This window comes from Gossypium raimondii, chromosome 1 (assembly GCF_025698545.1).
Source record: "Gossypium raimondii isolate GPD5lz chromosome 1, ASM2569854v1, whole genome shotgun sequence".
In the NCBI taxonomy this organism is placed as follows: domain Eukaryota; kingdom Viridiplantae; phylum Streptophyta; class Magnoliopsida; order Malvales; family Malvaceae; genus Gossypium; species Gossypium raimondii.
The window spans coordinates 38,915,596-38,929,693 of NC_068565.1; the positions used below are offsets into that span (position 1 = coordinate 38,915,596).

General features: G+C 35.0%; 1 protein-coding gene across 1 annotated transcript; it reads right to left on the reverse strand.

Moving 5' to 3' along the window:
• Positions 1–3,425: 3,425 nt before the first annotated feature.
• Positions 3,426–12,716, reverse strand: LOC105787008 (polygalacturonase At1g48100). The gene is given in 10 exon segments (XM_052621685.1): positions 3,426–3,626; positions 3,628–3,831; positions 3,909–4,059; positions 9,007–9,049; positions 9,164–9,371; positions 9,610–9,816; positions 9,933–10,064; positions 10,156–10,335; positions 12,231–12,421; positions 12,623–12,716. Coding segments are annotated over 10 exon segments (1,611 nt in total).
• Positions 12,717–14,098: the final 1,382 nt, after the last annotated feature.

A 14,098-nucleotide genomic window follows, 5' to 3' on the forward strand; every position in this document is an offset into this window, starting at 1 on the left:
TTTTCAATATCGACTAAAGTCGAGTCGTTACATGTCGTCCATTCATTTGTTCTCGGCTTTCCATTACATTTGGGTTATTGGTTCATTATACTTTTTTGGGTTTTGTTGAAAAATTCTAGAACTACAAAAAATACCTTGTCAACTTCCGGCTCACATGAATTTTTTACTTAATTTTAAATAAAATTAAAACTCTACATGAAGATGATACTCTACACTCTAATTACAAACTAAAAAATTTAAAACATAAATACAACCAATCTATCACCGTAACTTTTGGCAAATTTAATTTATAATAAAATATAAAATAATGTAGATACATTCATTCACATGCATAATATCCAAAACATGCATATAACTAAAGAATGTCACATCTTATCAATTTTAATTAAACAACAAGAAAAGAGATAAATTTGATATTCGGTTTAGAAAAATTCAGTTTAGAAATTGATTTTGTTGCATAGCAAAAATAAAAAAATCTAAAACAAAGAAATTGTGTTATTTATAAAAAATAAACCCTAACCAAATTTATACCTATGCTTTGAAGTAGGCGGTTTGATTTATTTCTTGGCTTTCGACCAATACGATCTTCTTCACTATTCTTGAACTCTAGTTTGCTTAGAATGTGACCTCTATCTCCAAGAACCAATTGCACAAAATGAAAACTTTATTAAATTTCCAGTGGGGAAAATTAATTATTTGTTCCAAGAACAAAAACCAATAAATTGAACTCTTAAGAAAATATAATTTAACTTAGAATAAATTTAAACTATTTTTTCGGTAGAGTAGCTAGTTTGTATGTTTATGGCTTGAGCTATGCCCCATTATATAGATAAAAAAATACAAGAGTTCTAGTTGAATAAATAATATTATTTTAATAGAAAAATACAAATATTCCTTACAAGGAATACCTACCTAGTCTCTAAGACTAGAGTTGCCGTCCACTATATGCCAGATAGCCTCCAAGCTCATCTCTTGTATTTGGTACAATTTAATCGATTCAATTGCAAACAATTAAGAGCTGTACTGAGCTAGTAGAGGGGTCATTTGAACATATATAATTAGGGCTCAAATAATTTGTAATTAAATTTTGACTCTTCGCCTATTAATTACAATATTATTTAGTCATGAAGTCATTGCACTAAAGTATCATGACAGGCTCTTTCTTATTATATATTGTTATGGAAGTAACTAATCAAGTGCTTGTTTAATGACCTCGTCATGAGTGTGTTACCCTCACAGGATATCTTTAATCTCTTTGGGTTAAAATCGTCTACCCAATATGATCATATTTTGTCTCATGGTAATCATTACATTTTCTTATATGAAAAGTCAATTACTAACATATAGTAATTAAATCATTTGTGCTAGACAGATGACCCGCGACCATATTAGTTTCTTATCTATCATGTAATGTCAATGAGAGGATATCATTTTCCCTTTATTGGGCTATGAATTACACTACTGTAAGTGAATCTATGTCATGTTCAATTTTTATACCCAATATACCAAATTTGACTCTATAAACCATTGAAATCAGGCTTTCAATACATCAAAATATACGATTCACGCACACATAGTTTACCACTTACTTAGGATTGAGGTAAGTCACACTATGAATATTACAAGTGAAAAAATACATAGTGAATTTAGGGTTTATTCTACTTACGTCATGTCTGATGTACTATTAGTCCAGAAAATCACATTTATGTCTCTATCTTCTAGGATTATCCACTCCGATACGCAAGATAAAGTATCTCTCTAATTGGACTTGATAGACGACGTAATAGTCTTTTAATTGATTTTTTCAATTTTGATTAAACTATGAACCATTTAGATTTCCTACTAATATAAGTTGTCTTCTTCCATTATGATTCTACCGCATAATGCAACTTAATCTTAGTTAAATGCTAGAAAATTATTGAGCTAAAATTTGTATTTTTCTTTGTGTGAAAAAATTATTGAGGATATTATATAAAATATATTAATGTGCATAATGAAATATTATTAAACCAATTTGTTTAAAAAATTACAAGTACATTTAACGATATCACTACACTAAGGGCGCTAGATCCCAACGGACCTAGATGATATTATGGGCATGTGTTGACCCATATTGAAGATTGATCTTATGAACCAACAAATCCTTAAAGATTGGATCAAATTGAATCAAATCAAATTGAATCAAGTAACAAGAATTCCTGATTTAAGGAGATTGGGTTGGACAACATGGAAACAAATCTTAAAGATTCATGACTTATCCTAGACTTAATGAATATATTCTTATTGATAATTGTGTTTCTATTTTTATTGGGCTTTCATTGTAGTTGATCTTTATCTTAACTAGCTTTAAACTATTACATATTGAAAAGCTTGTGTAAGCAAAAGAGTGTGGAGAATTTTAACACATATTCTATTCATTAGGAATTTATTTTTTAGATGTGCATTTTGTAAGTAAACGAGTGAACCACTTGGTTTACACATTAAGTTTTCAGGGGGAAAATTATAAGAGAGTGATCTAAATCTTAATTGCAAAACTAAGGTTACGATACCAGTGCGTGATAGGACTTAAATCATTATTTGTACGACATTGAAATATAGTGAATTCTCTCCCTAGTAAAGTCCTTTAAATGTAAAGAAATCAAACTGTATAAACAATTGCATTGTGTTCATCATTCTTCTTTCACAATAACAAAAGTAGAGAGTACCACTCGTAGCAATACTTCCTATTCTTGCAAATTTTGACTGGTTTCATCAAGTTCTATGTTAAAAGACTAGCACAATAAAAGGAAGCAATAAAGCTTTGCTTCATTAGACTAGCAAATATCGAGTTGCAGACAAGTAGGTCTTCATCTTTTTTTGAGAACCACTGGTCATGGTTAAAAGGCTATTAGAAGAGAAAACTTTAAGGACTGTAGTAGAGTAAAAATGATGGTATAATTGGCAAGTCTTTCATTTCATTCTTTTACTAAAAAGACCCAATCTTTTGAAATTGAGTAGGAACAATTCTCATTCATCTATATGTAGATGTAGTGATGCCCCTACTCATAATATATATAATTTTATTTTGTTGTTTTGTTTTTTTCCTAGCTTGTACCTTTTCTATTATAATCTCTTTCAAATTTTCTTTCCACATCTCAACAAATACTGGATTTTGTGAATTGATAGTTACACCAGAAGAAGAAAAGAAATATATTATATATTGATGTATTGCACATGTAGTGGATAACAAATACATTTGTATAATATGTCACAAATTTGTATTAATATATATGGTTTAACAAACAAGCCAGTATTGACTCTAGTACAATGATCCCATCCTATGAAAGAAGAATGTAAATAAATATACACTTGGTACCTAATAAACCAATGGTGCGAAAGAGCTGAGTGAGAAGCATGGATCACGTCACCCACACTAAGCTCAGCAATCAGCACATATCACGATTAGATTGGGCTCTGTTATTTAATGGCTTGTCAGTCTTTAAACACCCGATTGGTGGCACCGTAGGGGTGGTAAATTCAACAAAAGCTTGCCAATAGAATGTATCATCCGTACGGGTCCGTTCATTGGGCACTAGGGTTAGCTCAATGGCCGATAATGTTATACCCCTATATGGAACATTATCGCCTGCAACCTATTTCCATAGCTTTGTCTTTATACGTTCCTCTTATTTTTTCAAAGGTGATTCCTGATAGAGCCACGGCTGTTGTTTGGTTTTTGCATTCTGTTTTCTGTTTTTCGCCACAGTAGAATTTATTTATCACAATTGGACGAACTACCTCAAATACTTGTATGTTTGAGAACACAACACCCTGAACCGAACCGCGTCCACCCTGCATGAAAATATAATATCAGAAAAGTTACTAAGAATGTCAAGCAGTCATACAAGAAGCCTTCCGTAACATATTACCTGCCATGTCTTTATTCAGTCACCATTCGTTGTGTTATGCATAACTATATCCCGGATAGTGATGTTCGAGACACGGGCTTTACAGATGTAATTCCTTCCCAAGCCTCCAATGTTGATCCCATGCCCTGGTCCACAGCTTACGTTGAAAATGGATACATTTTGTTGGTGTAAAGAACAAATGAAAGACAAAAAACAGCTTGTGGCTTCTACAACAAGGCTCGATACTTGCGGAAGAAACAACCGAATTTGAAAAACAAAAGAAAGAAAAAAAACAAGATAAAATGGAGAGTATGTGGAAGAAAACAAACTGATTTCATTCAAATCTGAACAATGGCGTAATACCAATACATAAACTAAGCACTAAGCTTGTCAAAAAACAGTAAGTGGTCACCTAATCAACACCTACTACCACTAATACATTGAAACTTGAAAAACAAAGCTTGTACACATAGACAAAGCTGAGTTAACAACTCATTCACTATTAAATTACATCAATCATTAACCTAACATAGTTCAAAATGAACTAGATTATATACATCATCCTAAGCTTACAAAATGAACAAAAATGAATAGCTGCATTAACTTCAGCAGCTCCTACATGGCCCGATCTTCATGGTCTGCTTGACTGCTTTGTTACATGCTAACCAAACTTCAACACTCCTCCTTGGTTAGCATGTTACAAAATCCTAGTCTTTTACTCAAATGCTCAAATCTTGTTACACAAAGAGGCTTGGTTAAAATGTCAGCAAATTGATCCTCTGAATTGCAATGAACTAGTTTCACTTCTTGAGCTTGCTCCATTTCTCTAACAACATAGAGTTTAATGCTGAAATTTTTTGTTCTTCGATGGAAAACTGGATTTTTGGCAATTGCAATAGCAGATTGATTGTCACAAAAGATCTTTGTTGCTTCCCTTTGTTGTACATTCAAGTCAGCCATAATTTTTTTTAGCCAAATGGCTTGGTTGACACCACTTGCTGCTGCAACATATTTGGCTTCAGCAGTGGATTGAGCAACTAGTGTTTGCTTTTGAGCTCCAACAGAACATGGCTAAACCAAGATTGAAAGCATACCTAGAGGTGCTTTTCATGTCATCCATCGAACCAGCCCAGTCATTGCCAGTATAGCCAACCAACTTCAGGCTTTTAGCTTTGCTGTACATCAAGTCATGGCTCAATGTACCCTTGACATACCTGAGCACTCTTTTTCCAGCTTGAAGATCCTTCTCATTGCTGCAATACAGGAACCTTTGAGAGAATCTCAGGTCTAGTGGCTGTTAAATACAACAAACAACCAACTAAAATTCTATAGGTTGTTTCACAAACCCTTTCAAAATCACCATGGCTCGATAGCTTTTCTCCAACAGCAACTAGAGTATTTGTTGCTTTGCTATTTTTGCATTGAGAAATTGGTCAGAATCTTGGAAGCAAAAGCTCTCTGACTTAGGAATATCCCATGGTGTGTTTGTGTCACTTCCATGCCAAGGAAATAGTTCATCCTTCCTAGATCAAACATCTCAAACATCTACTGCATTTTGGTTTTGAAATCAGTCAGCATTGTTTGGTCTGCTCCTGTCACTACGAGGTCATCAACATACAGAGATACAATGAGCTGAGTTTGTGCACCTTCCTTCTTGACATACAAAGTTGGCTCACTCTTGCTTCTTTCAAATCCCAAACTAACCAGGTAGCTATCGATCCTGCTATACAAGGCCCTTGGAGCCTGTTTCAAGCCATACAAGGCTTTCTTCAGTTTGTAGACCATATGTTCTTTACTGGCTACTTCAAAGCCCTGTGGTTGTTCAACATAGATTTCTTCCTCAAGAAATCCATTGGGGAAGGCTGACTTCACATCGAGTTGGTGGATTTTCAACTGTATTTGTGCTGCTAAGGCAATCAGCAATCTGATGGTGTCTAGCCTGGCCACTGGTGCAAAGGTCTCCAGGTAATCTAGACCATACTTCTGGCTAAACCCCTTAACAACCAGCCTTGATTTTAGCTTATTCAAGCTCCTATCAGCATTGTACTTGGCTCGATAGACCCATTTCACCCCAATGATCTTCCTTTTGGCTGGTCTTTCAACCAGTTCCCAAGTCTGATTCTTCTCAATCATGTTGATTTCATCAGCCATTGCTTGCTTCCACCCTTGCCGAGCTTCAGCATCTTTAAAATAGCTTGGTTCAGCTATGGCTACTTGAGCTCTTTCATAAATCTTAGCCAATGGTCTAGTACCCCTGACTGCTTCATCATTAATGTCCATTTCAAGACCATTTTGATCTGGCTCAGTTTAGTCTGTTACTAGGTCTTCAGAAACTACCTGTGGCTCATTCTTTTCCCAATTCTAGCATGACTTCTCATCAAACACTACATCTCTGCTTATAGACACTTTGCTTGTTGAAGGATCCAAGATCCTATAGCCCTTTTTCACTGTGCTGTAGCCAACAAAAATACCAAGTCGAGCTCTTTTAGCCAGCTTATCCCTTTTAAAAGCAAGCACATGTGCATAGCAGATGCAACTAAAGACCTTTAGGTGAGCCAATGATGGTTTGAATCCAAACCAGGCCTTAAAAGGAGTTTTGTGATCCAAAGCCTTGGTAGGAAGCTTATTTTGGATGTACACAGCAGTGTTAACTGCCTCAGCCCACGAGGTTTTAGGCAAATTCTTCTCAAATAGTAGGCATCTAGTCATATCCATCAAACTCTTGTTCTTCCTTTCACTTACACCATTTTGTTGAGGAGTATAGGTGTTGGTAAGCTGGTGTTTGATGCCTGCCTCATCACAAAGGGCCTGGAACTGAACTGAGGTGTACTCAGTCCCATTGTCAGACCTTATGGTCTTGAGCTTGCAACTTGTTTTAGTTTTAGTAGTAATCTTAAACTTTGAAAACATTGAGCCTACCTCTGATTTCTGTTTCAAAAAATAAGTCCAGCAAAATCTTAAAAAATCATCAATATACAGAATGAAGTACCTGCTTCCATTCAGTGACTTAGTCTTCATAGGGCCATACACATCAGTGTGCACGAGCTGCAGCCTTTTAGAGGCTCTCCAGGCTTGATTTGAAGGAAATGGGAGCCTAGCTTGCTTTCCTAGCTAGCATACTTCACAAACTTTCTATTTTTCAACAGAACCAATGAAGTTTTCAGCCAAGTCTTCTTTGGATAGTTGATCCATTGATCTGTAGTTAACTTGACCAAGTCTTTGATGCCAAAGCTTGGATTCATCAGTTATGGCTGTATAGGCAGTGTCTGATTCATTTGTCCAATCAACAACAAAGCTCTTATCAGCCATAGTGACTGCCATGAGCTTGGATCTACTTGGATCACTGATTTGGCACTCCTTACCCTTGAACACTACAGAATACCCTTTCTCTAGCAACTGAGTTATTCTAAGCAGGTTACTATCAATTTCAGGTACAAACAACACATTCAAAATGAGCTTGTTACCTGTAAGAGTGCATATCAACACATCTCTTTTACCTTCTGCCTTTATAAAATAACCATTACCAATCTTAACTTTGGTTCTGTAGCTTCTGTCTAAGGACTTGAAAATGGCAGCATATGGTGTCATGTGGTTTGTACAACCACTATCCAAGAGCCAGCCATTTGTAAGCTTCTCCTGAGCAACTGAGCATGACACAACAAAAACTTGCTCCTCATGGTCACTACCTTCTTTTGCTACTCGAGCCTCAGCCTTTGGCTGCTGGGGTTGGTTCTGCCTTGGCTTGCCCTTCTTTTTGTAGACTTTTTCAACATGCCTCATCTTGGTCTAAACCAGCAATTTACTTCTGGATGACCAGGTCTTTTGCAATGCATGCAGGGTTGGTCCCTTCTTTTTGCAGCATCAAACTTTGGTTTGCCTTTCCAAGTCTTTTTACCTTTGTAGGCAGTATTACTCGAGGTAGGTTTGGTTTTTTCTTAAAAGGCACTTTCTTGGCGCTCCACCAATCTGCTAGCTCTTCTCTGCTCTTGTGCATAGAGAGCATTGATTAGCTCTGTCAGTGAGATGTTGGTCAGGTCCCTTGAATCTTCAAGGGATGAAATTTTTGCCTCATACCTCTCAGGTAAGGTTGAAATCACCTTCTCCACTATCCTTGCTTCATTGAACTACTCACCAAGGAGCCTTATGTTGTTTACCACAACCATAATCCTGTTTGAGTACTGTTTGACATTTTCTTCTTCCTTTATTTTCAAATTCTCGAAGTCCCTTCTTAAATTTAACAATTGTTGCTGCCTTGTCCTCTTTGTCCCTTGAAACTCCTCTTTTAATTTGTCCCAGGCCTATTTTGGTGTCTCACAGGCCATGATCCTTGTAAAGATGACATTTGACACTGAGTTTTGGATGCAAGACATGGCCTTGTGCCTCTTGGTCCTTTCATCAGTATGCTGCCTTATCTGAGCCACTGTTGGATTGGCTCTGAGTAGCTCTGGTTCAACATCTGAGTTGACCACCTCCCACAGATCGAATGCCTGCAGATAGGTTTTCATTTTGACCATCCATATGTGATAGCCTTCTCTATTGAAGACTAGTGGTACAGCTGGTGAGAAGCTTGATGAGGCTATTGTTTTATATAACAGGTCCCTTAAGATTAAAGCTCTAGATACTAATTATTGGTGTAAAGAACAAATGAAAGAAAAAAATAGCTTGTGGCTTTTGCAACAAGGCTCGATGCTTGCGGAAGAAACAACTGAATTTGAAAAATAAAAGAAAGAATAAAAACAAGATAAAATGGAGAGTATGTGGAAGAACACAAACTGATTTCATTCAACTTTGAACAATGGCATAATACCAATACATAAACCAAGCACTAAGCTTGTCAAAAAATAGTAAGTGGTCACCTAATCAACACCTACTACCACTAATACATTGAAACTTGAAAAACAAAGCTTGTACACATAGACAAAGCTGAATTAACAGCTCATTCACTATCAAATTACATCAATCATTAACCTAACATAGTTCAAAATAAACTAGATTATATTACATCATCCTAAGCTTACAAAATGAACAAAAATGAACATTTGCATTAACTTCAGCAGCTCCTGCATGGCCTGATCTTCATGGTCTGCTTGACTACTTTGTTACATGCTGACCAAACTTCAACACATTTGAGGATCGTGATTGTATGGAAATGCAGTCATCACCTGTAACAATTACTTCACTTCAGATCTGATTAATTTGATTTAAGTATTTATTTCCTACTTAAGGTCTTACCTCGTTTTGTTTATTTACTAGCAAGATAGAGTTGAAATAGTTACCACATGAAAGATTACTGTAATGGATTAGCACATCTTGACAGTTGTGTAGGTGCATCCCATTTGTGTTAGGACTGTCCCCAGGAGAGTCGGCAGTCATATCGTGCACCACAACTCGCTAGTAATGATTGAACTTGAGATGGAATTGAGGACTGTTTCGAATTGTTATGCCCTTCACCGCCACATTGGTGCTTGCATTAAGCCTTAGTGCCTGTGCCACAGCAAGACAGATAAAACATCATAAGATTGCATCCCATGCATAGTCACGGAAAAAGTTTGGTTTTTCATGGTTTTTTGAGGTAGTCCTTACAATTGGTTTTTTTCTTGGCATGTTTCCACCGAATTCATTTCTGTCCTATCACCCGAACTTAAAATAGAAATATGATTAGTTACAAAAAAAACAAAACAATCAACCTTAGGGGTCAGTGGAAACTAAAGTAGGTAATTACCTGTATTGGTGAGATTTGTTGAAATGGAGTGTTTAATGGAATTTTGGGTTCTTTTCCATCATCTTTCCACCACCTTGAGCCTCTTCCATCAAGGATACCTCTTCCCTGAACTGTTACACCGCCTCTAAGATATGTGAATTCAAGCCATGGTAAAGAACCATTCCCCCAACATTGAAAGTAAGTGGGAGCAATAATTATACCATCCACCTGAAAACAAAAGTCAGCAAATCGACTATTTACTACTATATATTTATGTAAGTGCAGCAGCTAGCAGGCAGATCATCAAGCTGCAATTATTATTTATATACTTCAAATGTTTTTACCTGAAATACAATGTTTGGTTGACAATTAGCACCAGAGAATGAAACGAGTCCTACAAGGAACGTGAATTTGGACGGAACGAGAACTGTTGATCCCTCCACTTTACATGCATCTGACCATGCATCTTGGAATGCCTGTGTTGCATTAGATTAGAGTTGAATGGCATGAGTTTTTAAGCAAACAATTCAAAGGCTTGTTATGCAATAGTGAAGAAGCTATCATCACCTTGGTATCGTCAGTTCTGCCATTGCACGTCAAAGACTTTAGGCCGATGGAGATGTGGGGGAATTGAATGTGTAGGAGCTTTAGGCTTAGGAGTAGTTTTATGAGGAGGATTCCACTTTGATCTTCCCTTTTGGTAATTGCCTTTTCTAGCAATGCACGTTCCAATACTTGAACACCACACTAAACAAGCAATCACAAACATAAATGTAAGCCTTTTCAAGTTAATACAACTCATGTTATTTTCCTTTCTTTTTTTTGTCTTTTAGTATCTTTCAATGTGAAAAACGGAGAGAATGTTTGATGTTTAAATAGGGAGAGGGCTCCAAAACAAAGCTAAAACAACTACTGAGACGCAAGCCTAACTAACTAAATAATTGGTTTGAATTTCTAGACATAGCTAAAATGAATTTTACAAAAGAATTATGAAATCTGTGTATTGTTTATGCCTCGGCCTCGTCGTGGTATGAATTCTTTTAACTCAAAAATATTACAATTTTTATTAATATTTATATATTTTCTATATTGAAGAATATACTGTAACACCAACTTAGTCATACACTTAAATAATAATATAAATATATAAACAATATAGGAGAAATAATTTGTGTAATAACGTTGAAATGTATAAAAATATTAAACGAAAGTTTTGGTTGACTCATTAAATTTTTTTCATAAATGTTAGTGGCATGAGTTCAAATATCAACATTTATATTACTTTTTATTGTTTTTAAAATAAAAAAACAAAAGTATTCTTGTAATAATACAACTTATTTAAATTATGTAAGGTTGTTTTAGTAATTTCATTCATCGAGTTGGTGACACCAACTCAATCACACACGTAATTATAGTATGGATTAACAAGAGAAATAGACATCTAAGCAATTTTATCTACAATTCCATATTTGTTAAGTTACTCTCTAACATTAGACATATACCCATTATTATCGTCTATTGATTATTGCCCAACTATAAATAATTAATAATAAATATTACATAATTTAATCAATTATTTAGTAGGTTAAATTGTGTAAAAATTATATCATTAATAAAATTTTAAATTATTTAAATGAAGTTTGTAAAATAATATGTAATTATATTTAATATATATCATAAAATTAGAATGTTATTATTATTGTATAAAAATAAGTTTTTAAATGTATGAACATGTTTGTAAAGCCATAGAATAACTAGATTTGAATGTAATTATTTGTAATTACTCACGATAATTATTCCAATTCACACCCCTAATAATTAGAAAGTGTAATTGGGGTGCTCCAATTACATCTAGTTCAATAGAATCCACTAATTACAGTGATTACTTAAACATGCCACATGTGCATAATTACACTAAAATTCAATTATTAGGTCACTTTTCAAACATGCCCTTAATAATAAATAGTTTTAATGTCACATGCATTGCATGTGAGTTTACACATTTAATTTTTATTTAATTTTCTAAATATTATATTTTAATTATTGTAATTAGTGTCCAATAATATTCCATAGTTGAATAGTTCAATATGATTAAACTATATTAACTTATTTAACAATTCGATATAATAATAATAAATCAAATCATAATTGAAACATTTTTACATATTTAATATACAATATAATTTTACTTCATGTAATTAATATGTTAGGGATAAACATGATTAAGTAACGAACAAGTAAAATAACAAAGAATTTAAAAAGATCAAATACAAATATTTTACATAGAAAAATCTCTCCGAAGAGGATAAAAAATCACGTGTAAAGATAATTTCACTATAACGAAAAAAATGAAGAGTACAAAAATGAAGATAAAACTAAACCCCAAAACCCGAAATAAGAATCCTCTAAACGTAAACACAAAATAGTCTAAAAACTTGTAAAAGTTAATACCTAAATGGGTAATGGGTTCAATCTTTCTAGGGTAAAAACTGTCTATTTATAGGCTAAATTCGTAGGTCAAATAATATTAAAATAACGTACACTAATCAGAGTTTGACTGGGACAAATAATCAGAATTTGACTTGAAGAAGAAAATCGAGAAACTTGCATGACACATTGCTACGTTGTGACATGGCTATTGCCTCATCAAGACGCCCTACATCGCGTCGTCCGGACTTAGTGAATCTTCTCGTCGTGACGTCGGTGGTCGCGTTGTCGGGACGACGTTTCTTCATCGTCAGGACATCAACTTTTTTTTGGTCAAAAAATGCAAGGCGCATTCCACAAATCTTCAAGTTGACTCGTATTTCCACAATGTCGTCTTTGTCAAAGCCTACCACGGGCTATCTCGAACTACGCAGGATATTAACTGATTCGAAATTGTGCTTAAACATGGAAGGTGGAAGACTTCTAGTCTTTGACTTGTACACTACCAAATAAAAACTGACCTAGGTCTAATTTTCACGAATACAATGCCCTATCTTTTCAAAACCTACACCCAAAAGAGAACCTCTCTTATACGAAACTATCATACATTTTTCCCTCATATGACCAAGTTGTCTCCGCTTCAAACGAGACGACTTAGACTCTCTAATAGATGAGGAACGTCCTGTTTCACTGGTAACCATTGATCCTTCCAAAACATAAAGACTGTCAATCTTTTTACCTTTCATCAAAACAAGAGCCCCACGAGATACTTTAATTCTATTTGACTCGATGTTAATTCTACAACCCTTCGAGTTTAAATTTTCCAAGGAGGTGAGATTTCTCTTTAAACCAGGTACATACCTGACGTCTATAGTGTCCTAATTTCCCCGTCGTACATCCTGATCTAAGCAGTACTAATACCGATTACCTTACTTAGTGAACTATTGCCCGTACACACAACTCCACCTTCAATTGAATTGTATGTGGAGAACCAGTCCTTGTTGGGACACATGTGGAAAGAACACCCTGGATCCTAGATACACTTGGACGTAAGCTCAAAGCTTTCGCTTGTTTACACCAAAAAGAAATCATCACCCTTATCATTGGCTAAATTAGCACCAGCTAAATCTTCCTCGTTGCTCTCAACAGCCCTTTTATTTCGCAATTTGTAACAATTTGCCTTGACGTGACCTAACGTCTTACAATAGCAACATCTCTTGTCTCACTTCCTTGATGCTACCAAAATCGAGGCTTGCCCATCTGACTTACTATTCAAACCAAACTCATTGTCAAGTTTTCCTTTGCTTCAAAAAAGACCCTTTACATCCTCGAATGAGAGATTATTTCTTCCACAAATCAGGGTCTCCTTGAAAGACTAGTATGAACGGGGTAAAGAGCACAATAATAGAATAGTTTGATCTTCATCATCAATCTAAACCTCAACATTCTTTAAATCATTCAAAAGAGTAATAAATTGACTGATGTGAGCTCTAAGATGCTCACATTCATTCATGCGGAACATGTATAGCCGATGTTTCAACAACAATCGGTTAGCTAGAGACTTTGTCGCGTAAAGGGTTTCTAACTTTTTCCCCAGGGTGTATGTCATTTTGTCCATCAACACCTCCTACAATACATTATTCAAGAGACATAACTGAATTAAGGATAGGATATTCTCATCAAGATCTTCTCATTCTGACTGTTCCATATCCGCAGGCTTCTCCCTGTAACAACCTTTTCAGACCGTTCTAGACTAGTATTATCGTCATCCGAACTTGCAACAGATTGAAATTTGTGATGCCATTGAACTTCTCAATGTCGAACCTTGTTGTTGTCATCTTTGAATGGGTTGAATGTGGAAATTGACCAAGCTTTGATACAAGTTTGTTAGGGATAAACCTGATTAAGTAACGAACAAGTAAAATAATAAAAAAATTGAAAAGATCGAACACAAATATTTTACATAGAAAAATCTCTCCAAAGAGGATAAAAAATCATGTGTAAAGATAATTTCACTATAATGAAAAAAATGAAGAGTACAAAAATGTCTATAAAACTAAACCCCGCAACCTGAAATAAGAAT